The sequence below is a fragment of the Mixophyes fleayi genome, chromosome 10 (genome assembly GCF_038048845.1).
Source record: "Mixophyes fleayi isolate aMixFle1 chromosome 10, aMixFle1.hap1, whole genome shotgun sequence".
Taxonomy (NCBI): domain Eukaryota; kingdom Metazoa; phylum Chordata; class Amphibia; order Anura; family Limnodynastidae; genus Mixophyes; species Mixophyes fleayi.
In genome coordinates this window covers 12,161,404-12,187,975 of record NC_134411.1, presented here as the reverse complement: position 1 = coordinate 12,187,975, position 26,572 = coordinate 12,161,404, and the positions used below count along the sequence as shown (strand labels likewise).

General features: G+C 37.8%; 1 protein-coding gene across 1 annotated transcript in view; it reads left to right on the top strand.

The window, feature by feature from the left end:
* Positions 1–26,572, top strand: part of LOC142104105 (mucin-2-like) — an 81,982-nt gene that overhangs the window by 22,009 nt on the left and 33,401 nt on the right. Inside the window, exons 2-8 of the mRNA XM_075188594.1 lie at positions 470–607; positions 1,694–1,858; positions 3,139–3,233; positions 8,965–9,091; positions 10,617–10,751; positions 11,740–11,792; positions 22,544–22,695. Of these exons, the coding sequence (XP_075044695.1) occupies positions 470–607; positions 1,694–1,858; positions 3,139–3,233; positions 8,965–9,091; positions 10,617–10,751; positions 11,740–11,792; positions 22,544–22,695 (865 nt within the window). The remainder of the gene's footprint in view (positions 1–469; positions 608–1,693; positions 1,859–3,138; positions 3,234–8,964; positions 9,092–10,616; positions 10,752–11,739; positions 11,793–22,543; positions 22,696–26,572) is intronic.

Genomic DNA, 26,572 nt, shown 5'->3' with positions numbered 1-26,572 from the left:
GTAAAGCTTTTTTATAGTAACAATCCTTTGAATGGTTTTCAAGTATTGAGAAGTAATGATTTAGCCTTTCTCCATCACAATCAGGATAACCCATGAGTCTATAATACAGGAAGGGTAGTTTGGAGATTTTGGAGGGCTGTTTTTGGGAATAATGATGATCACTCATAGAGAGAAATGGTGGAGCTGATAGAAAGTGCCAATCTGTCGCTTTCCAATAATAAAAGCATTTATGACATATAAGAGCAGCTTACCAGTGAACAGGAAAAATAATGATCCAAAATGACCTTCTGAAGTTGCGGCTAAAATTATCTTCTTAGCCCTGACCTTAAACTAGCCATGTATGGAAGAGTTACCAGCTTACACCGAGATGTCACAGCAACAGAAGGGCTCTGCCTTCTGATAACAAATATTAATATGGTTATGTTGTGTCTTTACTTATTATATTAATAATATACATATTTCTCACCAGGTAACTTGACTATTTTCGAGCCAACTTCCTTTTACATCATTGTACATACAAATTTTGGTCTCCAGCTGGAGATCCAACTCAACCCTATAATGCAAGTTTACATCTATATCAGCCATTCTTACTTTGGCGAAACCTGTGGTAAGTTTTTTTATGTAATTTAAAGATGCTTTCTTTTTAATAATGATGTTATCAATTGTCCTCTCAGCTCGATTTTATAAAATTCTCCTTAAATATAAAAGAAAAAATGTTCTGTAAAATTTTACTGCCCAACATTTGAAACGGTCAAAGAGCACACAACAAATTTGACTAGTGGCGGAACTACCATTGGTGCAGCAGATGCAGTACACCGGGGCCCATAGAAATAATGGGGCCCGCTGCATGGGGGAACTAGTAAACTGTGGGTCCCGGTTCCTCCTCCTTGCTTCCCTGCACCGGGGCCCACAGCTCTCTAGCTCTGCCTCTGTACTTAATGTAGCTATATACAGTAAGGGCAGAATTATGTTGAAGTCAGTGTTGAGATAGACATGTTTGGAGTCAGTTCAACAGATCCTTGGTGACGTAGAGATGGAAGTAAAACATTTCCCTTTGTGTATATGCAAATGTGTGTCTGCATTTTGAGTAAGATGCATCTTATGATACTTGTAACTTTAAATAGAGCATAGCTACATGCTGTTGCTAGAATGAATTCTTTGCACCTGTCTTGCGTAGGTACAGAATTTATGCTTAAAAATAATAAATAATAAATAAATAATGTATTGTAAGATACATGTAACCCAACTCACAGACGCAACTGAAAGGAAGTAGCCAAGGTGTGTGTACACACCCTTACTGTACTTCACTTGCATGTAAAAGCCCCTGATCCGTCTCTCGCAGTGCAAGGATAAGCTAGGATTAGCTAAAAATGCTGCCACAGGTTGTGCATATGTGCAGCGTGACAAATGCTACCTGAGATGCATAATTAAGCTGCAGAAATCCAATTGCATCCACCTCTAACTCTTGTTCACTGACAAGCGTTGGAAAATAGGGGTGTAGTAATGATCCAGATAAATAATAAAACATAATTGCATTAACTCAATAGTGGCATTAGCTAATATTGTGGATATTATCTAACAATGTACCTATGCTATTAAACTGCACGAGCAGCTCTGCATGTAGATAGATGAACACAATCATCAGCTGACTAACAAAACTGTTCTTAATCACTCTTTTGTTTATATCATTCAGGTTTATGTGGAAATTTTAATGATAAACAGATTGATGACTATATTACACCAAATGGAATGTCAGCACAGAATTTGAATATTTTTGTAAATTCCTGGAGGAGTGACCAAACCTGTGAAAAAGTCCCGACAAATGTCATCGATCCTTGCTCCATCAATATTCAAAAAGGTAAACAGCAAATAGCATGTTAAAAATAAATTTTGGTATTAAAACTATGTCTTAAATTGTACAGTTTATATGTGGATATTACAGTAAACAAATCATATTTAGTTGTTAAAGAGAGTTTGATTATTAGGTATTTAAGCCTATAGAAATGTAGAGGTATACATGCCATATTTCCACTTACAAATGCGTATTCTGTATTGGAATTTTGTTTTCAAAACCTTAAAACACATACAATCTAATGGATATCCATATTTATGGTTGGCAGCAACAAAAACTAAAACTAGCATGCATGTATGCACACAAATAAAAAAGTAAAAGATTAAACTGCACAGATATGAAACATGAAATGAAGACATTCCCAAAATCCCCTTGCGTTCATATCTTAGTTAAGACATAAATATGTAGTAGCAGAAAAATGTAAATATGTAGTATATTAAGTAATTTGGTTAAATAGAAGCATTATTATTACAAACAGGTATTCTTCTCTCACTGCTCTCCATCCTTAATATCAAATTCATCCCTAAAGGGTATACTCTTATCCCTATCCATAAACATCACTCTATATCCATCACACTGCCTTCACACTGTTATATTATTTTGCTTCATATAACTATGCTCCCACAATAGTCCAATTTTTGTACGACAGTCCTGAGTGGGTCAAGGCAACAGGGCACATTGGATCATGGATATGTGCACAGTGATTTGGTTTATCTTTGGGCAGAGTCTGACATGATTCCGACACAAAGCATGTCATGATGGAACACAGGCAGGTTCCATATATTCTTTCCAGGGTCATCTTAACAACATTATGGGCCCCCGGGCAAAGCAGTGCACCGGGGCCCCTAGATATAGATATAGATATAGATATAGATATAGATATATAGATGTATACAGATACAGATATAGGTATATAGAGATAGAGATAGATAGATGTACTTGCTCAGTGACCCTTGTAGGTTTTTTTTGCAGGTTTTTTTCTTTTGCAGGATTATTTATTCTCATTAAGAGCCGTGCCTATGGGGCCCCCTTACCCGTGGGGCCCCCGGGCAGCTGCCCATCGTGCCCAATGGAAAAGATGGCCCAGATTCTTTCCACTCATCCTTCTTAGCAATGTTTTATACAAAGACTAACAAGGTGCTGAATATCCCTTTAAGATATTAGTACTTTACATGTACTTTCATTGTAAAGGTTATCACTTTATGTATCTCCGTCTCATATATTTTTTAACTGTGCATATACAGCTAAATAAAATTAAACATTGATGCAGTATTATTTTGCCACAGAATCATATGCATCAAATTGGTGTTCCACGTTGAATTCAAGAAACAAAGTTTTTGCAGCTTGTCATTCTGTAGTTAATCCGTCACCATACTATGAGGTACAGTAATTTTATCTATACTTTAATAAATGCAATGTGGGACATGAGTTACTGTAGCTTGCTTTTCTTAAAAAGTCAGCAATTAAATTTAAGCATCTACTGAGATCTATATTTTTATGTTATGCTTCGTTGTTCTCACTTAAACTATATTGTACCCCATTTCTGTTTATTTAAATGTTCAAGGTATACGTGTTGTTGATATCAAATGTATTGAATATCGTTATTTATTGTAAGTGTTTTCATTTAAACATTGATTACAATGAATGTGTTAAAATCAAATATTTGCAACTGCAATGTACTTATTGTTCACTTCTGAAGGGGTCAATAGACTCCTCTGCATCATGAAATTGGAATTATTTCCTGTTCTAAATTATTAGACTATGCATGTAGACACTGGAGAAGCCACATGAAAAGTGGACTCAGTTTACTAATGTGTAACGCCATAACAGGTGGAAGACATATGTGTGACAAAATCATAGTTTAAGGTTAGGGTCTGGTTTAACTTACATGGTTTGAAAGTGCTTTTTTCTACAGCTAAAGGATGTGTCTGTAGTAAGAGTAATCAAACAGATTATGATGAGAACTCCTTTTTTTAAAAGGGAAAATGGGAATGTCAACTACCCATCAAGCTAGGGCTGTGGGAGGAACAAGTATAAAACGTGTTTTTTTCATTGTTCAGTGTGACCAATTCTAGAAAAGCTGTCCGGTGTCTAGAGAGCTGATCTCTGTTTAATTAGTTCCTAGTGTTACAGTCTGTATGGAATTATTATGTTGTCAAGTACTTTACCATCCTGATATTAAAACAAAGTGAAAAGCAAGAAGATGTTCGCTTGTATTTCACCAGAAGTGTGCTCTTACTAGTTTGTTTATCTTTTATGAAAAAAAGGTTCAAATCTTCTGCTATTCTGACAAAATAAAAGAAGAATAGTGAACCAACTGAGCCGTGTACTGTCAACTACCTGAAACCTTTATCACAATATAAATTCCATAGACAAAAAAAACTTATCAGTTAACATATCTGATTAAGGTTTCTTACAGTTATGCACAATTTAAAATTTAAGAATAGTATTGAAATTCTTACACTCAGAATCTAAAAAAGAATTAAATTACGATGATTAAGGCAGAAGCCTTAATGGACGTGTTCCTTGCGCAACACAAATTCAATACTATCATGGAGTGAGATTGCTGTCACTCACAAAAATGGTGGAGCTGTGAATTCACATATTTGTGTGTTCAGTAGAATATGCAGATTAAAGTGCACACAGCCATCCCCCATAGTCCTGATATATCAATGGTAATTTATTTAAGTGAAGAAGCAAATTTGGAGCTACATACTAGAGCCTGGTTTGTGAATGTGCAGAGATTTGGCTGAACAGAACCCCATATTAAGGATTTAGTATTTACTAGTGCATAACAAAAGTTTGAGCATCAGTACTCTACCTCTTGACTGACGGTTTACTAAACCAGCTGGTTACTTCTGCAATAAAATATTTTCCTATGGAGGATCTTTCATTTTTACCAGAGCTGGACTAATTTTGGTTCATTGGTTTTCTCTGAGCAAATATATCATCTACACCTATTTGTATGTACTGATTTGAGCACTCTTTGCACTAGTTTAACATTCTTTGTATTGCTGTTGGTATGAAGTTTTTGCTTTATTAATGAATACATCTGGTAAGCGTTATTATTATATTAAAATAAACTAGTTTTTATTATACTTAATGTGGGAACATAATCTAGTTTTATGTATATAACCCTTGCCGCTTTGTGCTAGCGCTCTCTGTGCGTTCAGTTTACACTACTGTGCAGTTTACTAATAAAATATTTCCCGTTATAGTTTTTTGGCTTTATGTATCCTCGAACTGTTGTTAAAAGTCAGCTTAGCACTTCAAAGGGAATGTAATGGAAAACCAAATTAAGCAGAGTAGCCACTATGTCATTTAAATGTATTTGAAATATATTTATATTTTGTAGTTCTTCTTTTTGTTTTATGAAGTTGCTCTACTGTCTCTTTCCAAGGCTGGGTACACACTACAGAAAATGTCTCCTGATTCAATATCTTTAACTGGAAGTCCCAATCAGCATGCCAATTCATGTGTACACACTATACACGTTTTACAATATTTAACTTCAGATCTGTGCTTTTCATCTCTCATATCCATCAGTTGAAATGATCGTGAATCTGTACACTCTATGGAGATCTGCCTACACTGATGGTCGTGAGTGCATACACACTGCAGAATTGGCACAACATTGTTCCATAGTTTACAGAGATTTTTAGTCTATTTAAAAAATCAAATCAAACAAAACAATGTGCTTTGGAACAATAATCGTTGATTGTTGGAGAGTACACACTTTATGCAACATCGGACCTAACGTTTGTTTATTGTGTGATTAGCATGATAATTGGGGGAAAACCTGTAATGTGTACCCAGCTAAAGACACTGGGGACCTAAACTACAATAAAGGTAAACTAAGGAAATGTAATAGTACTGCAGGTGTGTCTTCTAGTGAACACACAAATGTGTGAATTACCAGTTTTACCATTTTGTGAGTGACAGCAATCTCACTCCATGATGGTGCTGAATCTGCAGCTAACCACAGAATGTGGTAGCAAAGCATATCTGTATTGCGCAAGGAACATGTCCATTAAGGCTTCTGCCTTAATCATCATAATTTCATTGTTTTTTGGAGTTTAAGTGGAAGAGTTTCAATAGTTTTCTTAAAGTTTAAAGTGTGAATAAGTGTATGGATTCTTACATGTTAAACCATAACGTTTTTTGTCTATGGAATTTCTTAGCTTTTTGTAAAGTGAAAATATTTCAAATTTCAAATTTATAAACCTTGAATTCATGGCAGATAAAAAATACTTAGCCCATCTAGTTTCTACCATTTTCCGTAATTACCAAACATGTTTAGAGTGCTTAATATATATTAGCCTCTACCAACTTTGTTAGATGCCTATGTCATCTATCAACTACTGTTTTGATAAAGTAATTTTTGCTCAGATTTCCTCTAAACCTAGTACCCTCCATTTCCAGTGTGTGCCTTTTTCTCAAACATACCCCATTGCCCAACAGCTTTGTGATCGCATGCACACATACCTCCAGCATGCACACCAGCTTTTCTCTCACATCTCCTCCTGTGTACCAGTGTCTCTCACATGTCACATGATATTCTCACTAGCTTGTCTTTCACATGTAACCTCCCTATGCGCCTTCATTTTCACTTATCACCCCATTTGCACCAACATTTCTATCAAATATCACAGGCTTTGCATTGTTTCTTTCTCACACATCACCTCCTGCACACCAGCTTTTCACACACGCCATACCTTGCACACCAGCTTTTCACACACTCATAACTCACTGCACACCAGATTTTTACATACGTCTTCCCCCCACACACCAGCTTGTCTACCATGTGCACCAGTTTTCCTCTAACACCCTCTATTTGCACACCAGCTTTTCAAAAACATGTCATCCACTGTGAACAAACCTTCCCCTTACTTCACATGCTATGTACGAGACTTTCTGTCCTATGTCACCCCTGCACACCAGATTTTCACACATGCCGCCCCTATGTGCATCAGGTTTTTTCGCACGTCACACCCTGTTCACCAGCTTTTCTTACACATTTCATAAACCACCCCGTGTACCAGCTTTTCTCACATGTGTCACCTCCTGTGCACCAATTTTTCTCTCACATGTCACCCTCTGCGTACCAGCTTGTCTCTCACATGACATACCATTCACAACAGTTTTTTTCCTCTGTCAAACCCTGCACACCAGATTTTCTAGACCACGTCACACACTGTAATTAACATTTTACTCATGTGTCCTACTATGCACTATATTTTCTCACATCACCCCCTATGCACCAGTTTGTCTCACATGTCACACCCATCCACACCAACTTTTCTCATATGTTACCCCTGCACACCAGACTTTCACACATGCCACCCTTATGTGCATCAACTTTTTTTTCATGTCACACCCTATGTGTCATCTTTTCTTTCCCATTTTATACACAACCCCGGGAACCAACTTTTCTCACACGTGTCACTACCTGTGCACAATCTTTTATCTCACATGTCAACCCCTCATCCGTTGGGAGACATCCCCCTGCCATTGCTCAGATTGTCCAGGTCACACTTCCCTTGCTGCTATCCAGCATTTCCTTCCACCCTGGCACACTCACCCTTCAGCAGGCGACTAATCAGGTTGTCCCCATTCCACGCTCAATCTGCAATATTTCCTGACTAGAGCCAAGCAGGAGCTCAGTATATATGTGTATATATATATATATATATATATATATATATATATATATATATATATATATATATATATACACACACACACACACTTACACACTTACACACCTGACAGCCTTTGCCACTGTCAGGTGGTGTCCATTCCCAGTATGTACAAGTGCAGGGCAGATACGTTCTCATTGTCACACTGGTCAGTGGCAGGAGAGGGGATCTTTGTCCTGGTTGGTGTGGTGACGAAAAAGTGTTGGAGTTGCCTTGAATTAACGATGCTGCTCATACCCTGCTAGGTAAATTGCATCGGGAATCTTGTGTGCTACTTTACCTGAAAGTGCCAGGAGTGAAGTGAAGCAGAGAGAAAAAGCTATCTGGGTATATACTATGAAAAGATATGTGTAAACCACCCCACTCTTTGTGATCACCACTGTGTGATCTCTGCATGAACCACAAGCCACTTTTCTGGATCCGCTCACAAAATCAAGCTTTATTACAATTAGAACTTCCCGTTTCCTACCCTCTTTTAAACCCCCCTTCCCCCCTACAGATCAGTTTGGTGAATAAATTAAGGGACATCACTGAGGAGTGGGAAGTTTAAAATGGGCTCTGTAGTAGTCGCCTCTGGCACCGCATGGACCCGGGGCTGAAAATGTTAGTGTGTGTCCCTCACAGGCCCAAAACTCCAATCGCCTTTCCTGTAGCCTGCAAATATAGCTAATTACTTCAGCTCAAAGAAGAAAATCTGTTAGCGTGAGAAGTCAGACATATTTGTACTCTCAAGTGAAGCCACTCTATGGTAACCTATCACACACCTCTATTTGACATGTGCAACTCTATGAAATCCCCTATCTGTAAAATGGGGCATATTTTACCAAATTATAAAAAACTATAACTTTCTCAAAAATGTCACCCCTCAAAGGTTACTGTCACATTAGCTTTTTAACAAAACAAACTCATAGTATTAAAATGTCCTGTACACTGAGTTACTCTTCCAAAAAAATGGAAAAACGGTGACTTTTTACAAAACAGGAGGTAGAAAAAAGCGGCAGGGTTATTAACTTAGATTATTCCTAATTTGTCACTTTTTATTCTTATTTTCAGAAATTTGGCATGCAGGACCCAGAGGAGGTTCTCCATATGCAATCCAGTTCAACTTAATAGCTTTAATACTTTTTAAAATGTAGCACCTCAAACACCATGCCCCCCTCATAAAATTAACATTTCGGAGTGCGATTTAGTAAAGTCAACTTTAATACAAGGTCACAACTGTGGTTTCATATATATGTATATGTAAATTTTATCGAAATTCTACTAATAATTTCACCATATGGATACATCTTGGTATAGTAAATTCATTTATCTGTTAAAATTACAGGTTCAATTAAAGTTGTCAATATGTATGTACAAGATTTGTCACTTGTTTACCCGTGTAATAAACTTTCTCTTGTTTCCTCTTTGTAGAAATGTTTGTACGATACTTGTTTGTGCAAGAAGTCGGAGGATTGTTTATGTGCAGTATTTTCAAGCTATGTCCGAGCTTGTGCTGAGCGTGGAATCACTCTACGCAATTGGAGACTACATTTGTGCGGTGAGTACCATGAGTTTGGTCCATACCTGTGGCCTGATTAATAAAAACGAGAAAGAAGAAAGTCCAATGGAGAATTAGGAAGAAAGATGAAGACACACTAGCCTCAAAATTGTACTTTGCTTGATTGTGTCTCATACAGGGCAATGTACAGTATCTACTAGTTATAGTTTTAAAAGGTTTATAGACTATTCTCTGCTATAACTAGTGAGAACTGCTCTTATCAGCAGTCACAAGATGTTTGTGGATTTTTTTTTAATATCCAACCAACTCCTAGTAGCTGGAAACATGGGAATATAAAATTTACCTTTTGCTACCTAGATTGGGCTCCTTCTCCTTCCTTCTATGTGTCCTTAATCCATCATCAACACAGTTGGTGCTATTGTAGCTACGGGAGGCTTTTTAGTTGAGAAACATTTTGAACTGTTTTGCTCTGTTTCTCTAGTCAGTGTTAGCAAAAAAACCAGCTCAGATGAGCACATATGATTAATCATGGCCCTGATCTGTGCTGTGTTGCCATAAATCAGTAACATATCAGTTACTGGCTTGATGGAATGTACCAAAGAGCTTGTGCAAGCCCTAATTTAGAGGACCCCCCCCCCAACATTTTATTAAACACTAATAAAAAAATCAATATATTTCAGCAATCACCTTGATCAACTGTAATATGTGTTATAAAAATATTATATAATTTACACTGATAAATCTCTGTGGTAATTTCATATGTAGACTTGTAAATCATATTAATAAAAATGATAGCTTTCAGATTTAGATTCTTGAATAATACTATTTTTTAAAAAGTAAACTCAAAATGTCCTCTACATTAGATATACTACACTAAGGATAGGTTTAGTGGGACATCTGGCATGCCCTGCTGCCATTCCCGTAAGCTACCATGACACATTTGTGAAATGCATCGACAAAGTGTTTTTCCCAAACTTGTTTTTTTTTTACGTCCAGTACTTTTTTCTACTACTAGATTTTATATTGTGCTGGAAACACCATTTAGACAAATGGGCTAGGTATAACCGATTAATAAATAAGAAGAGTAACATCACCCAGCATGTAACCTATATCCAGCCCCAGCACTATGGATTGGTTCCAACTGAAGCAGAGGTACAATGAACCAGACCCAGACTATACAGGCTTTGTGGCCTAGCCTGGTAAATGTGCAGGCAAGGACAGAGAACAATAAAGTCATAATTTATTTTTACCATAGCCGCCATTTTTCCATATATGTGATATTGTGCTACCTCTCCAAATTCAGTTGGTAAGGGTTTGTTAAAAAATATTTGCGCTCAATGCTTTTTGGCCCTGCAGCCCACGCCCCTCAGTTCCACTTCTTAATTTTGTTCACAAAAAGGTACAGTGACTGTACGGTTTTGAGGTTTAAAGTTTCTTGTATTCATTTGTTAATATATAACATGAAACCAAAATGTAGACTGGAGGACGTCTGATGAAAATGCCCATGGTCAGTAGGCACATTTAAGCATTTGGGACATGTGTCATATTTTTTTTTCTTTTTTAGACAAATATATCAACGAGTGCCAAGATTTAATGACCTTCAAGTCTGAAGTTAGCGTGTGCCAGCGCACTTGCAAGTCTCTAAGTGTGGCAGATGCATCATGCAATGTTAAATTCATTCCCATTGACGGCTGTGTCTGTAAGGATGGTCTGTACATGACAGAGTATGGTGAATGTGTTTCAAACAGCAGTTGTCCGTGTTACCACTTAGGAATATATCATAGCCCGGGAGAAAAATTGCACAAAAATGGCAGAGAATGGTGTGTATTTCATTGCATGATTTTTGGTTTACAAACAAAATAGTGTATTGGCCGAAGTCCTTAATTACTTGCCTTAAAATTTGGTGGTGCTCTCAAATCAATGTACTATTATTTATTATTATAAACTCTGTTACTAATTCAAGGCAACACACCACAGAAGATTGCCAGGATCCCTTGTGCTCATCAGAGCTGTTCTATTGTAACATCAACATTTGTAACAGAGACAAGTGTGTTATTTTGTTATACTTGTCGATGTTACAATAAACCAGCTTGGATAAGTACTTAGGATTAATCCCGGTCATCTTCTGAGCTGTGTTGACTTGAACCAGTGGCAGATCCAGGGGGGGGGGGGGGGCGATCGGGGCGATCGCCCCCCCTAGCAGACACCTGCTGCCGACGGCTGCACAGTATGTGCAGGTCCGTCCAGCCGTGACAGGCAGGGACAGTGTTCTGCCCGGCTGCTCTGATTTTGTTTAAAACACAATCAGAGCAGCCGGGCAGCACACTGGTCCTGCCTGTCACGGCTGGACGGACCTGCACATACTGTGCAGCCGTCGGCAGCCTAAACTGTTAGAAAGGGGGGGGCCTAAATCGCCCCCCCTAAATCGCCCCGGGTACAGTCGTTTTCTAGATCCGCCCCTGATATAACACAGGGCTTGTGCAAGACCTAATTTAACAAAAAAACAAAACAAAACAACAACACCTTTTCATTAAAACACAAATAAAAGAAGCATCAACTGCCATCTGGGTCAATTGCAATATAAGCTACAAAAACTTCATATCATTTACACTAATAAATATCTGTGGCAATTACAGCTTTAGAGTGAATAAGACTAATTTTAACTACACAATCATTTTCTTTAACAGTGTCTGCAGAAACGGACGGATACACTGTGAACATAAAGGCACGCCGACAACAAGTAAGAATATATATGTGCCTAAAATATAATATATTTGATTAAAAATTTGCCCCTGTTTTTTTCCGCACTCCCTTCCTCATTTAGTGCTTCTCACAAATTTTTACCTGGACAAACCATGTTGCAATGAAAGAGGTGCAAATGCAATTGTTTATGCTTTTATGGGAAATAATGCTTGTTTTTGCATGTAGCAAACAAATACTAGGCAACTTTATTTTTACACTGCGATTTAGAGTTAAGCTACAAGACACCATCTCACAATTCTGTAAATAAATCTGCACCCTCCCTCCCTCCCTGTAGTGCAACATGGTTTTGCCAATGGCCCTTGGTGATCATGTCTATATGTATGACATAATCACCAAACATCATTGATCTGCCCTTCTATCCCTCTATCCATCCATCTATGCTTACATAGCATTTGAAGTTTTAAAAAAAAAGAGGTCTATCAAAATGAACCCTTTATAAATAATAACTGTGATGAAGCAGAGGCAGTCCAAATCAAAAACTCTCAATAGATCATGTGGTAATTTAAGCCACGGATAATCTCAATGTTCACAGACATAACAGCGCATTAATGACCCTAAATCATACTTGCCTACTCTGATCGAATTGAGGGAGGGGGTGTAATTAAGTCCCGCCCTCGCGGTAATGGCAGGAATTTTGGCATTTCCTAACTTGCAAGGTGGCGCAATAGCATTGTCACCACGCTCCCTCCAACCCCTAGGTTTGAAGGTTTAAAAGTTTCGCAAGTATGCCCTAAATAACAAGTTAGATTCAATGTAATACATTTTTAATCTAAGATATAGCAACTCAATGGAATAAATTATATGAAAAATAAAAAATCAATACTTTTAGAAGAAATTATGAAATAATTAAAGCATACTCTTTAGATATTCAACAGATAGGGTAAATAAATTTCAGAAAATATATTTTACTACTTGAATTTTACTTCTTATTGTAAACTAAATATGCCCCTAAACTATAAGTGAAAGGGATTCAGGATATTTTATTATAGAAAACAGGCTGCAGGAATGTCATCATTATTTTGAGTCAATTTGCATAAAGGAGCGATCTTACTAAACTTTAGCTATTGCTTCCAGCTGCTCATTGTTGTTTATCCCAGGAACAGTTTATTGTACTAATACCTGCAATGAGCAATAAATAGCAAGACATGATCATTACTGTGGAAGCCCTGGAAAAATAAGCCTCTTGTTAACCTGCACTGTTATGTTTAACCTACTAAACAAAGAAAGATGAAGAAAATTAAAAAAATTAAAATGAATAATAAAAAAATATATGAACACCCAGTCTAGTGCTGCAACACAAAGACCCAAGAAGGTTACACTTTTCACATCTTGGTTCATTGGTGTAGGGGTAGAGTATATTAAAGTAATTTTATCGTTTTAAAATAAGCATTGCCCAATCAATTGAGTGTGTGTCCAAAGCACAAAGTAATTTATTTTAGCAGATGTAAATAGTCAACAATTCAATACATTATTATATTATGATAAAGTACAGTACAGCACAGCCAATACCAAAAGATAAATACATACCAAAGCAATCACATGCGCACGCTGCGCCCTCACGGGACGCGATGGACAATATTCTGTATAGAATATTGTGTCAGAGTTGACTGAGGCCCCAGTGAGATGCAGCTAATATATATACAGTCAGTGTTTCATTGTGAACAATAGAGATGACGTAGATTGTTTCTATAGGTCCAGACGTTGGGTGGGTCCAGGCCAGACAGGTAATAGGTTGATTCAATCTAAGGAATCCAAAGGTGGGGGTCTTCTCTCCAGGGGGTCTGCTCCTTTTCATAGCCAGTATCATACAAAGGTTTACTCTCTAATATCAATAACTAAAGTATGCAATGTGCGATCTCTTCGCCAACTGCACCGGACAGCTGCTGATGATTAGGGCTTCAATATGATATCAGGCATGACACCTTTCCTATTACCTAAACCTTTAATAACACTACAATGTACATATAATCACTATAATCACTATATATATATATATATATATATATATATATATATATATATATATAGACTAATAATAAACCGAATACTATCTGCTCCTGAATTACAGTGTAATAGAACCAATATGAAATTATATAAATAACTAACTGTTGTAAATGCGAGTGTGTGCGTGCGTATTTTACCGTGCGATCGCATCACGCCACGTAACACGTGGCGTACGCTTCGCAATACGCCCGGCAAACCAATATTAAACCAATATACTTTCATTCATCCAATTATACGACTTTGACAGTCCACCCTTTGATAGTACAATAAACTATCACCTTAAAGATGTTATAAGCAGGATCTCAGTACCACGTTTCATTGTTATGTAATACAAATCCCCCTTGGTGTATGTCCACGCTGTTTGTAGATCTAAACAAGTTATCATAAGAGAAAGTCTTAATCCTCTAAACGACTTCTTCTTTTACTGTAAACCGTACACTTCTGGAGCTTGGAGATACCCTTTTGTATGCCCTTCAAGGGTGCAAGAAAACACTTAATACATTATTTGGAAAGGTACAAGGTACAGTAGAACATGTATCAGCTATACAGAATTCTCTACTACAGTTCTTCAAGTTTAACAGGTTCTTCTGTCCAACGCATGTCTTTAAGCTCAGAATACATTTAAACACTTCATGTTCATCAATAGCATCATCCTATGTCTATCAATAATGTCATATGCAATCTCCTTCAGCTTGCGTTAATATACACACATCTAATAATGTCACCAGTTCTTTTCATCAGCACTTGTGGGCAGGCTATTGTCTGTTCGTTCTTCCCAGTCTCTCAATACTCAGATTTAACAGTGATCGGCTTGCAAAGCATTGGGAGACTTTAGACTAAGGGACCTAGGTGTCCTACTTTTTCCCTTAGTAACCTCCCGCCTATAGTTCGGGTACCTCAAGAATATTTAGTGGAAAGAGAACTAATCCTATTTGATATAATCAGTGAGGCACACGTGAGCATGCCCAGCACTTTGTTTAGTCTAAAACCTTACCCTCCCAAGAATGATAATCATTCTCAAGGATGCCTGCTCAAGTCCGAATATTACTGGACTGGCATCGCTGGGTGTGTCTCTTTTTAACTATGGGGTCGCCGTACTTACGGACGTAATGCTACTCAGACAATAGCCCCTCACACTTTCTCCAAGCTCCAAGGTTTCTAAATTTTTCTTTACCCCTGAATTGAATAGAGTAATTGACTGGACTGATTATGCTACTAACTTCTTCCTCCCCAATACCTCCTTATCATTACCTGAACCAGTCTCTGTCACCTGCTAATAATCAAAAGAATTAACCGTCCCGAGAAGAGAGTGAAATGAGAGAACACAAAAGAGGAAAAACTACAACTTCATGCTGGACACCAGTCTTAGCCTTTGGCTCAGGTGCTACTAACTGCATTCGAGGCCTTCCAGAACAAACTCATGAGTGCCCTTGGACCCTTCTCTGAGTGTTGGCCCCTCTGCAGTGGGTGGTATGGGCACCAGTGTGTCTCTGCTACTCTTGAAGCCGTGAGGCTGGTAGCCTACACCTGGTACCTGTCTGGCAAATAACCTAAGCTTAAAAGATTTCTGCTCCACAACTTACTCTCCCGATCCAACATCCTGACAGTTAGTGTGACCTTTCAGGAAACAGTGTTTTGGACGTTCTCGGTTGCTGTCTCATTATTTACCTTCTCTCAAGGTCTAACCTAGCCTCCCAGTTACAATCTCATCTCACGAGGGGTCAAGAACATTTCAAAAACTGACAGGTTAGGAGTCTGCCCAGGGGTGATCTCTTGGTAGTGGGAAAGGACTAGTGGCACTTCAATCAAGTTCCAACTCTTATTCTATTCAATTCATTCTACCGAGTACCACTACTTTATGTTCACACTGGTTTATGGCTAACTGAAAGTATGTGATTTGTTACCACTACTCATACATTATACATCTATTATCAATGACATGAATACCCCTATCATCTATTATAACTCTAGGACTATCACATTGAATAACAAAAGCTTTGAGTATGATACAGTAATACATTAGACACATTTCAATACACCTCTACCCAGACATATTTCATTGGTACACCTGTGTATACTTGAGGATCCTGCATGGTTGTAATTGGATGACGTGTATTTGTTTTACCTGGAGGAAAACCCATCAGCAGGAGGGATATGGGATGGCTCTATTGGTCTACCTTGTCCATCTCTCCAGAGTCCACCAGACTCCTCACCACATCTCTTCACCTTCCAGACAGTTTATCCCTCGGGTAACACAAATCTTCCTATATTAACCAATATGTGTATGCGTGCATGTGTGTGTGTGTTCACCTTTTTTAAAACTAAAACAATACAACGAAAAACAAACAAAACATAGATTTGTTAGCTGTCACATAAAACCCTGTTGTCTATTTGACAGCTATGTTCTCCCTGGTGTGACAGCCATGTATGGTTGTGCGTGTAAGTGTGGACCTTACTAGCAGCTACTTCAGTTGGTAACTGTGTCACTGTCTAAAGTCCTCTATGTAGTGTCCTAATCATGTGCTGGTATTGCTATAAAATGATTTCTCAGTCACCTCAACATCGCCCTCTAGACTAGAAAAATGCTAAAGACCAATGTATATCAATCGATTTTCCCTCTGCCAACACACATGTCATTCTCAGTACCTCATATTCAGCTACTTGACTAAGTGGGAAAGGCAAAGGGGTCTATCTCTATAACACTTTCTTCAAATATAACAGTATCCAGTACATGCCTGTCTAACAGTGAAAAAATATAAAACATGAAAATTCTACATTTTCTAGGGTTTCACATTCTGTTGTATCTTGTGGTAAAAATCATACTCCAATGTTCTATACAGAGATGCATATCTGTATGCTTAACCTCTAGCATTCTTTTGTCCTCCTGTCCTCCCCACCGTTTGTGCATCCATAAAAAGGCACATTTTTGTACAGGAGGCACGAACCAAAGCAAAAAAAACAAAACAGATATGCAATCTATAAAACATGAATCGTATTTCCACAACAGAACCTTTCTGCTTAAAATCAGTAGTTTCTATACACATGAAAACAAATCACCTGACTGTTTCTGTAACTCATGTCAATCTAGTGTGTGTATCTCTGAATTTGTCTTATGAAAAAAAAACAAAAAACATGTTTTAGCCCCATTGTTGAGACTGTGTCTGATTTTATCTCTACCAGAGCAGAGAGAGAGAGAGAGAGAGAGAGAGAGGGTAGAGAGAGAGAGAGAGGGTAGAGAGAGAAAGAGAGAGAGAGAGACTAGCATTTGTGTAAAGAATGGGAAATAGGAAAGCAATGAATGATGGGAATACAAAGGTTTGAATACAAACATACATGTAGAAAGGGAGATTTTTACAACAAAATGACAGCTGGATTGGACTCTGACTCTATGGGGAAATGGTTGTATTCATTCCACTGTTCCCCTTAGCTATTTGCTAACTATGACCCCTCCCCATACTTGACTAGGGGGGTCTTAACAGTGCCATCCAGTGTCGTCCGTCATTTGTTCAGTTAAGAACTCGGTATAACATTGACTACATACCTTTTCAACGGACTTTCCTAACTTATAATAGAGAAATATAAAAATGTACTCTTAGTGACTCATATTTTCTCTGAAATACATAAAACAATATTTTGGAGCAAAGTATGTACATACTTCATTGTTGGATAATGATTCTCAGCCAAACAAATTATCATGAGACACTGCAGCCTAAAACAAAAGAGTGTTCCAATTGTCTATTGTTAATTTGTCTTTCAAGAGTGATTCTTCTATTTCTCTATCTCCCCTTTTGATCACTAAGTCTATACTCCTTTTGTGTCCCCTTTACCTGTGAGAAGAAAAACAAGATAGTTATCTTAAAACAGCAAACACAACAAACATTTCTATTCTTTGCCGTCGGCTAGCAATTTAGGAAAACAAACATTTCACAACATAAATGAACAAACAAAATCAACAAAGATTACCTTTTAAACTCAATTTCTTCCTAAAAGTACACACTAATACTTACCACAGTTTAAACCCCACCTGGTTGTAGTAATAGATAGATACCCAGGCGCTGGTGTGATAAAGGGATATAACATGCATAAGTGAACGGCTTACAGCCAAGTTTATTACAATAATAATGTTAAAATAATGTGCCGGCACACTTAAATTGATGACAATATATTGTACACCAAAATACATAGATGTAGAAGTGAAACCCTAGATATAAATTAGAGTCCACTAGCATACAGATAATGCAAAAAAAACCACAAAGGCTCAATGGTAGCTAGCCCCAAAAAAGTAGTATCAAGAAAGTTCAGCTGAATCTTGTGTAGGGGGCTTAATGATCTAATATACCTTGATAGAAAAGGTGCTATGTACCAGAAGTAGAAAGTCTTGAAATTGTTAATTTCCAAAAAGGCAAATGTGTAGAACACTAAGTGTGGTCATGAATGAGTTCATACACCTAGTGTAAATAGGTAACAGCCGAAAAACCACTGACCTATATCCAGAAGGAATCTCCGGTGCGATCCTGGTCCTGTGTTATGGTTTCCACGTGCGGCTGGACGTCCTTCCCGGGTCTTGCTGCAGTGTGGTGAGGAGTTTCCAGGCAGCCGCCCCTCCCCTCTGTACAGCTGGATGGTCGCGTCCCTGGCAGATGCCTCGAGTGTTGCGCATGCGCAGAGGCGCGTTACCGGTGTTTAGATGTTTGAATGAAAAAATGAAAAAGATCTGTACTCATGAGCTCAAAAAATGTACAATGTAGCAAACCTACGCGTTTCGCCCACGTGGGGCTTTGTCAGGGATAATGTAAGGCTCCTCAATGAACTCTTTTTATGGGAGGCGTCTGTGAGTGAACGATTTCCAATTGGGTTCTCAGCTGGATTGACATCTGTCTGGGGCGGTCCCCTAGACACATGTTCAGTATGATGATTGCAACTCCCCTTAAGAGGTTACATATTAAACAAGGGTAGCTCTCAAACTAGAACTAAATTCCAGATCATTAAAGTGATAATAAAAGAGTGGTTGTAAGACATATAATGGTTATAGAATGCTCCACTCCACCTCCCCCTCCTCTCACTAACTGTCAGGCATGACATCATCATCATGCCAGACAATATAAGTGAGGAGCCCAGCAGAGGGGAGCAGCTTCAAGAAGACAAGTTTTAGGTAAGGAAAGAGAGGGGAGGGGGTGTTGATATGCTACAGGGGAAGGGGGACATTGAGATCCAGGGAGGGGGTACATTGAGATCGGGAGGACGGACATTGAGATGTGCTTGAGAGGGAATATTGTGATTCAAAGGGGGTGTGCTGTAGGGGGGACATTGAGATGCAGAGGGAGCAGTGTGCTGGTGGCCAATCAAAACTACTCTTGTGATGACTCACACTTATTGCCATGGCAGACCCGATTCAGTATGAATGGGGTCGACCTGGGAATTTCCCGGGTCCAAGGTGCAGTGTGAAAAGGGTCTGATGAGCTGGAATGCTCTGTGACACGGCAATTTACCAGGTTCAAAAACCTGGGATGTTGTTGGGGTGGCAGTGAGAATGTGGTACAAGGGTCTGAGTCATTAAGGAAAGTAAGGTAAAAAAAGGAGTAAATGTTCTCCGGGACAACTAATATTATAATGCAAGGGGTGCAAATGAGTTTATTATTTTGCACACAGGTTAAATACTTGCTGCTTTTTCATCTAGTACACAATACTTGATAGCTTTATTTTAACACTGAAATTTAAAATTGATCTAGGACATTCCCTACCCCAAATATAAATCTGTCCCCACATTTTAAATTTACCTGCTCCTCCAATGCAACATGGTTTTGCCAAGGTGCAAAAAAACTCCTTTTTTACAGTTTGATCTCCTTAATGACTCAGACCCTAATTCTTTTTTCAGACAGGCCGCTTTTCATTCATTAACGTCACACTAAAAGTAGGTTCCCGGTTTATTACTGGATTGCTACTGGACTGAAGAAAAGATGGGACACTATGGATTTAGTAGTACAATGAATTGATACCAAATGAGATTTGTGTGAATATTCATTTATAATAAAGGGTTGATAAGTTTGGTGTTTGTGTGTTTATTTACTGTTAGTTAAGTTCATGGAGCTGTGAGTGCCCCATGAGCCATATTGTTGACCTCATTAGGGGTTGTGTAGACCCCTTATTTGATTGGAGGCACCAGAGGGGTAGCCCACATAGCCTGGGGATGTCCCCAACATATTGAAGTTGAGTGTGGGACAGCCGCAGAAACGTCAGTGTAAAAGAAGAGAGGGGGCAAACCTCAACATAATTGGAAGCTCAAAGTAAGGACACCATACGATATGGAAGCTGGAGACAGCATGGCAGAGAAGTACCTGGACAGTGGAATGGAGGTCCTGAGGATTTGTAATTGCCCTGCATGCCTGCAACTGGGCGTGACATCTTGAAAGGACTGTGTGATGTACCTGTGGTCTGTGATTGTGGAACTAGCAGCAGCTGGCATTGAATGAGCTGTCAGTTTATAAGTTCTGAGCAGTAGTGAGAGGGTATAATGCAATAGCATTATCATCATCTGAAGAAAATATGCAGGAGGAGAAGGTGTTTAAATGTATACCATTTGCAACAGTATGTTTTTCTGTGGTGGAGGAAATTAATTTAAATATAGATTATGTTTCTGTTTTGAACTGAGATGGCCAGGCGCCAAATATCATTGTTATTGTACGTGCACACTAGTGCCCACTTCACATCCTGACTGTGTTAACCACCCGTGTATTCTGGGGTAGTCCTCTGGTATTGGTTGCCCGTACCCACCAGCTTGCCGGGGCAGAAAGTACTGCAAGTAATTGCAGCTATGGCCTCCAGGGGCACCCCTTCACAGTAGTTCTACAAGTCCCAACATGCTCAAGCAGTTAAAGATTGCTCCACAAATTTAATGTGTTTAACTAATTTGCACAATACCCCGGACTCCACAGTGCAGGGGAACCCAAGAAGTGCGACGTTTTGTCTATTTTTCAGGACAATTAGTGAGCAGAACTGCCACAATATTCTACATATTCTTACCCACAATGGGCAAGATGTCAACCTTATTTGTGCTGCGTCCATTAACCTCAAAGGAGGCATCTAGAAAGGAACTGCAGGAAAATACGTGGTAGAATGAGCACAAGACTTCACCAATAGTTACATGTGCACAGTAAGTGTATGTATATCTGAAAAACATGACATTGTTACTAGAAAGAGGGGAGAGTAACATTCTAACCCTTTTCTGCTGGCCTTTTAGGTAAATGTGTGTTTAGTGTGTCTAGTTTTTCATGGCTATTGCTCTGGAATTTAATTGTAAAAGGCACAACATTTAGGGTATCATTTATTTCTGTAGTATCCTAATTACTTACATGAATAATCAGTGAAAAATTCACATGTAAGATACAGTGTTAATTATGATGAAAGAAACTTAAGCATATATCCTTATATATATATATATATATTACATTTCAGATTGCACAGCACCCATGTTCTTCTTTAACTGCTCATTGGAACCTCTGGGCTCCACTGGAATAGAATGTTTACAGAGCTGTCATGCTTTAAATGTAGATTGTGTAAGTATAAATCAGGTTGTTTATTCATCCTGTGGTATGCTGGACCTTCATGGAGATACTATGTCAATTTCTCTAAAATAGGCTTTCTGATAGATATATTATACACAAGTATGTGCTTACTACTAAAATTGTTTTATTAAACGCTCTTTATTTTGTCTCAGTAAACATTACAACAATTAACAGGCTTAAAAGGTAAATGGCCTGTAGTTCTAAAGATAAGACAAATAAGGTAATATGTTAGTTTCATATATAGAGGAGCAATGATATTATTACACTTATTTTATTATTGTATACTATATTGGTCTTGAATAAAGATTTAAAAGAAATTGGCTATACAAGATAACACCTGCTGGTAGCACATTTAATAAAGCAAGAAGGTATCTATTTAACCCGGCAATACTTCTCCATCTCTTGTGCCCACACACTCACAGTGAAGTCACATTTTGGACTTGCACTGAAACTCACAAATTTTACCCAGAGGTTTTTAAATATATATCAGCATCACTCTTTATTTATTATGATTTTAGAAATCACTTTGGCATTTCATGACCCATTTAAAAAAACTTGCGATATTGCACCTTTACATTGTAAAAGAAATTCCCAGATGACTTGCAATATCCTATCATTAACAATAGTGTGACCATTATAGTGTATATGACACATTAGTAATGTTTATTACATTGTAATATTTGTATATTTTTGTAGATTAAATGCTGTCGCAAAATAGTTACACTGACATCAGTATTGGGTATAAAAACATTGATCTCTGTATCTATTAAAAATAAAAACGTAGCACCTGTTGTACATGGTATTGAGGTCCCAAAAGGCCTCAGCAATATATTTTAATAATCTGCAATATATAATGCATGATTATCCAAAATGGAAATGGAATAATGCACACCTACTGTAAGAATACTAGAAGTCATAAAGGTGTTCTAAACCACGTAAAGGTATAAGGCTGCGGGCCAAGCATATTTGCATAGATCAAGAAATCTAAGGTGACTTCTAGTATATATAATAACAGTAGGAGTGCATTTCTTATAATACAAATGATTTTCTAATGAACTCTGTAGCTTTGACATCAAAATTCACAGATAATTCACTATTTATACTATTATTAAGATTACTTGTGTATTAGAAGCTAATAATGCTTGTTTGTTGCCCTTAACAGTACAGCAGTGAGTGTGTCTCAGGTTGTGTTTGCCCTACAAATATGTTGGAGGACGGCAAAAGAGGCTGCGTCAATAGTGACAAGTGCACCTGTACTTACAATGACAAGGTATATGATCACATGGAGCAAACAAAGATTGGGTGTAAAATGTGGTAAGTAGCACTATTTTTTCCAGCTAAATCTAGATGGTATAAAACATGGTATAAAACAGAAATAGCAATAGCCACAAGTATTACTGCAGTACACCCCAACCTAAAACATAGCCTCCAATGCTAATGTTCCTGCTCCCTGTTACACTAAATCATTAGCAGAGCCCAATTTCAAATCAAAGTTTTCTCTAAAGGCTCTTTAGGCACATAACACAAGACAAGAATTTTTTATTTTATTTATAATATACTAAATGTCATGTCTTATTAACGATATTCCTGTTTTTTCTCTTGGGATGCACAATCAATTATGTTGAGCACAAACTGATACATAAAATCATCAATCCAAACCCTTTTATATTGTTTACTCTCTCCAACTTTGTTTTCTAACAAAGATTTTTAATCTCACTGGCTAACATTTTTCTCTTAACAAAAAACACAAAGGAGGAGAACCGCACAAGGCAAAATAATACGAGCAACCTAATAAAAGTTATATTTTAACGAGCTTCTTGGTAGTGCCTCATATCACACTGACTTTTTTCCCTCTTCCCCCTTACCTTCCTTGGTATACTAACATTTTTCTCTGTTTTCAATCTTGATTTCTCCAGTTGCATTCCATCATTTCCATCAAGCTACTATTCTGTCTATAATTTGCGTTTAGGCAAAACATACTGATAGCATAATCTATACCTGTACAATCAACTTTCTCTCCACTACTTCTGTGTTGTTCTCCCTTCAAGCAGGGATAGAGTGCTGTAAATGACTAATATGACAGAAGTCTAAAGACAAAAATATATATACAGCTCTAGGACCAGAACCACTTATACTATTACAACATCCAACTACCTATAATCATCATATAAAAAAAAAACAATATTTATTTGTGCACCTAATGTAATTTACAAACAGAGTATAATAAGTCCAAAGTCATCGTAAAGTCATCAGGCTCCATAGTATATCAGTTAAATGGCAACATTCAGTATTAATATATTAAAGCATGTCGGGATGCACAGAGCAAAATTTCTCTCTGTAGTATAGCACGAAAGATATCTCAAGTTAATACTTAATAGTCAATATCTGGTGCTTTGTTTCTTTTTAATGTAGCACACTAGTGAATATTCATTCCCTCATTGAAATAATATAGGCACAGCTGACGTCTGTAAGCTGTGACATGAAAATGGAACAGTTATTCCAATAATAGGATCAGACAGACACTAATTAGCAAATACTTACATTTGTCTTCAAGTGTCCTTTCAATGTTCCATCTCAATCCTGTTTCTGAAAGAATCACTGGTCAATATAAAAGCTGACACCCACAGTTTCACAGAGTGGAGTAATACGGCTCGCACAAAAAATAGATCACAGATATCCTTTAAAGTGCACCGAACAAGTGAACAGTTATATAGCTACCAGACGCATTTCATCGCCTTGTGGCGATTTCCTCAGAGCATGATATAGGTTTTGCAATTAGAACCATACAGTCAAATATGGCAGAAGTCATTTGCTAAAAAGGGTTGGCAAACAATACACAGTCTATTGATAAAACATAATCACAGATCACTCATAAGAAAACAGAGATAAAATAATACATGGAGTATACACTTTCAATATGTCAATAAGGGTTCATAGAATAGATGTTACATTAATAATGCATCAGTTCAATCAAAGAGCCCAAAACAGAACTTCTGAATTCCAATATTATATGGTAGAACTGACTTTTAACTTAAACAGATAAGCTGACACCTGTATCAATCTAACTATTTGTGTGCATATCATAGGTATCTCTCTGCTCAACTTAAGAGTGAATTAAGAACTCTTAAGTCCCTGTGATGTATATTGTTCTGGTTTCAAACTCTTCCAGACTGGCTGATGACTGCACAGTTTGTAATTGTAGTATCCACTGCAATGTGAAACATAGACAGCCATCTAATCCACATATCAAATGTTAGAACAGTATCACTAATGACATATGGCCACACAGGGGCCACAGTATAGCTCTTGGCTTGTTTCTGTGGAGATTGTAGATAAAGCTTCAGCTGTAGCAACATCAGAAATAAGGCACTCCCGGTCCTCTGATTTTACAGCAGTAGTCTAAATAGTCACCTCTGATGCATTTCATCACTACATGAGACTTTTTGCAAAGAGAATCAAACCTCTAAGCCACTAGGTATGTATTTATGCAAATTCAATTAACTGCAACCTGTAATGCACAATCCACATTATATATACTATTTTGTATACTCCACCAAGCAGTACATTAAATATATCGTAAATATAAATAGCAAGAATCGTTAGTCTGGAATGAAATGCCAAACTGATTAAAATGCCTACAATCAAAAGCAGATATCAAAACTGTTAACAAATCAGTATATTGTGAGTTATCATAATTATGTTACACTTCTTCAACAGCTCACCTGATAGCATTAGCTACACTCCATTTTATATGTGTAATGAGTCTCACACAACCCACCACATTCTTTGTCAAAATAAATTATTTAAATGTGTTCACAAATAAATTTCAATAGAGCATAGAAAATTGCTCATGCAGAAATAAAGTATGTATTATATCATTCACTCTGATCTGTTCTTTTTTGTGCTTTAAGAATCATAATTGTCTAAAATTAGATCCTCAAGTGTAGGTACTTACCACATAAGGAGAAAGAGGGTCGGATTACCCGCTAGCTGAACTAGGCTGCTGCCTAGGACACGGTAGGGACTGGAGGGACAGCCTGCCACCTGTATTACTCTAACTTTTCTTAAAATATTATACTGAGACCCTCCCTCAGTCTGAGTGGGTTTAAGATTATAAGGTGTAGGTAGGAGGGGTGGTTAAGGGAGGCCATTGTTTGTTTCACCCTGATTACCAGGGCTAGGCCAGGCCCACCATTGCTGCTCTTTCTGGTTGTTCGCCTTTCTCCCAGGCACCAGACATCTTCCTTCTCTCCCACCCCTAACCTCTTCTCTCCTGTCTTCTTTTTTTCCAGTCCCTTCATTCCATCTTCCCCCTCCACTTTAGTCTCTTCTGATATACTTGTTCACTACTGTGTCACACCAACATAATCCATTGTGAATGTTTGCATTTTCAATCCAATGGAATTCTTATACCTCTTAAATGAAAAGGAAATGTTTTAGTTCATCAGGGAAATGTTTTTATTTATTTTTTTAAGATTTGTTTATTAAAGTTAATTAACACGATACCAGAATAATATAACGACAATAGGTAAATAGCTGCGGAATAAGAAAAAGAAACATGTACATAACTTTATGCAGTATAAGAATATGAGGTTAAACCAATTGAATAGATCATTCTTTTTAAGGGTTAGGTTAGAGAGAAGAGATGAAAAAAAATAAAGGGTGAAAGAAGAAGAGCAGAAGAGGGGAGAGAAAGAGAGACGAGAGCAGTAAGAGGAGGGGAGAAAAGAAGAGAGAGAACAGTTGGAGAAGGATAGGAGGCGGAATAGCTGAGACCATGGAGGAGGGGAGAGGGAAAGGGGAGGTTAGGTATATTCAGGGACAATAGCACTCAGTATGTTAGGCAAAGGGAGAATGGTATTGAAAGAAGGACAACCAAGGGTCCAGGGAAATGTTCTTAAGGACATCCAAGCTAGATCTTTTTTAATCCAAAGGGAAATGTCCTAAATGAAACCAAAACCATGTAATTTCGTTTTAATCCAAAGGATTATTGAAGCCAGATCTTCTTTTAATCCTAAAGCTAACCCAAGGAAGAAATAAAAAAATTGCAAAGAATGACACAAACTGCTTCTCTCAGAGCCCCACAGTAAAATGAGGGGGAATAAGTTGACAGGGCCTCCACTTAGTCAATTACAAGCAGTTTTCCTTCACCAGTTATGATGTGCTTGGCTGGCGTTAAGGACAGTTCATG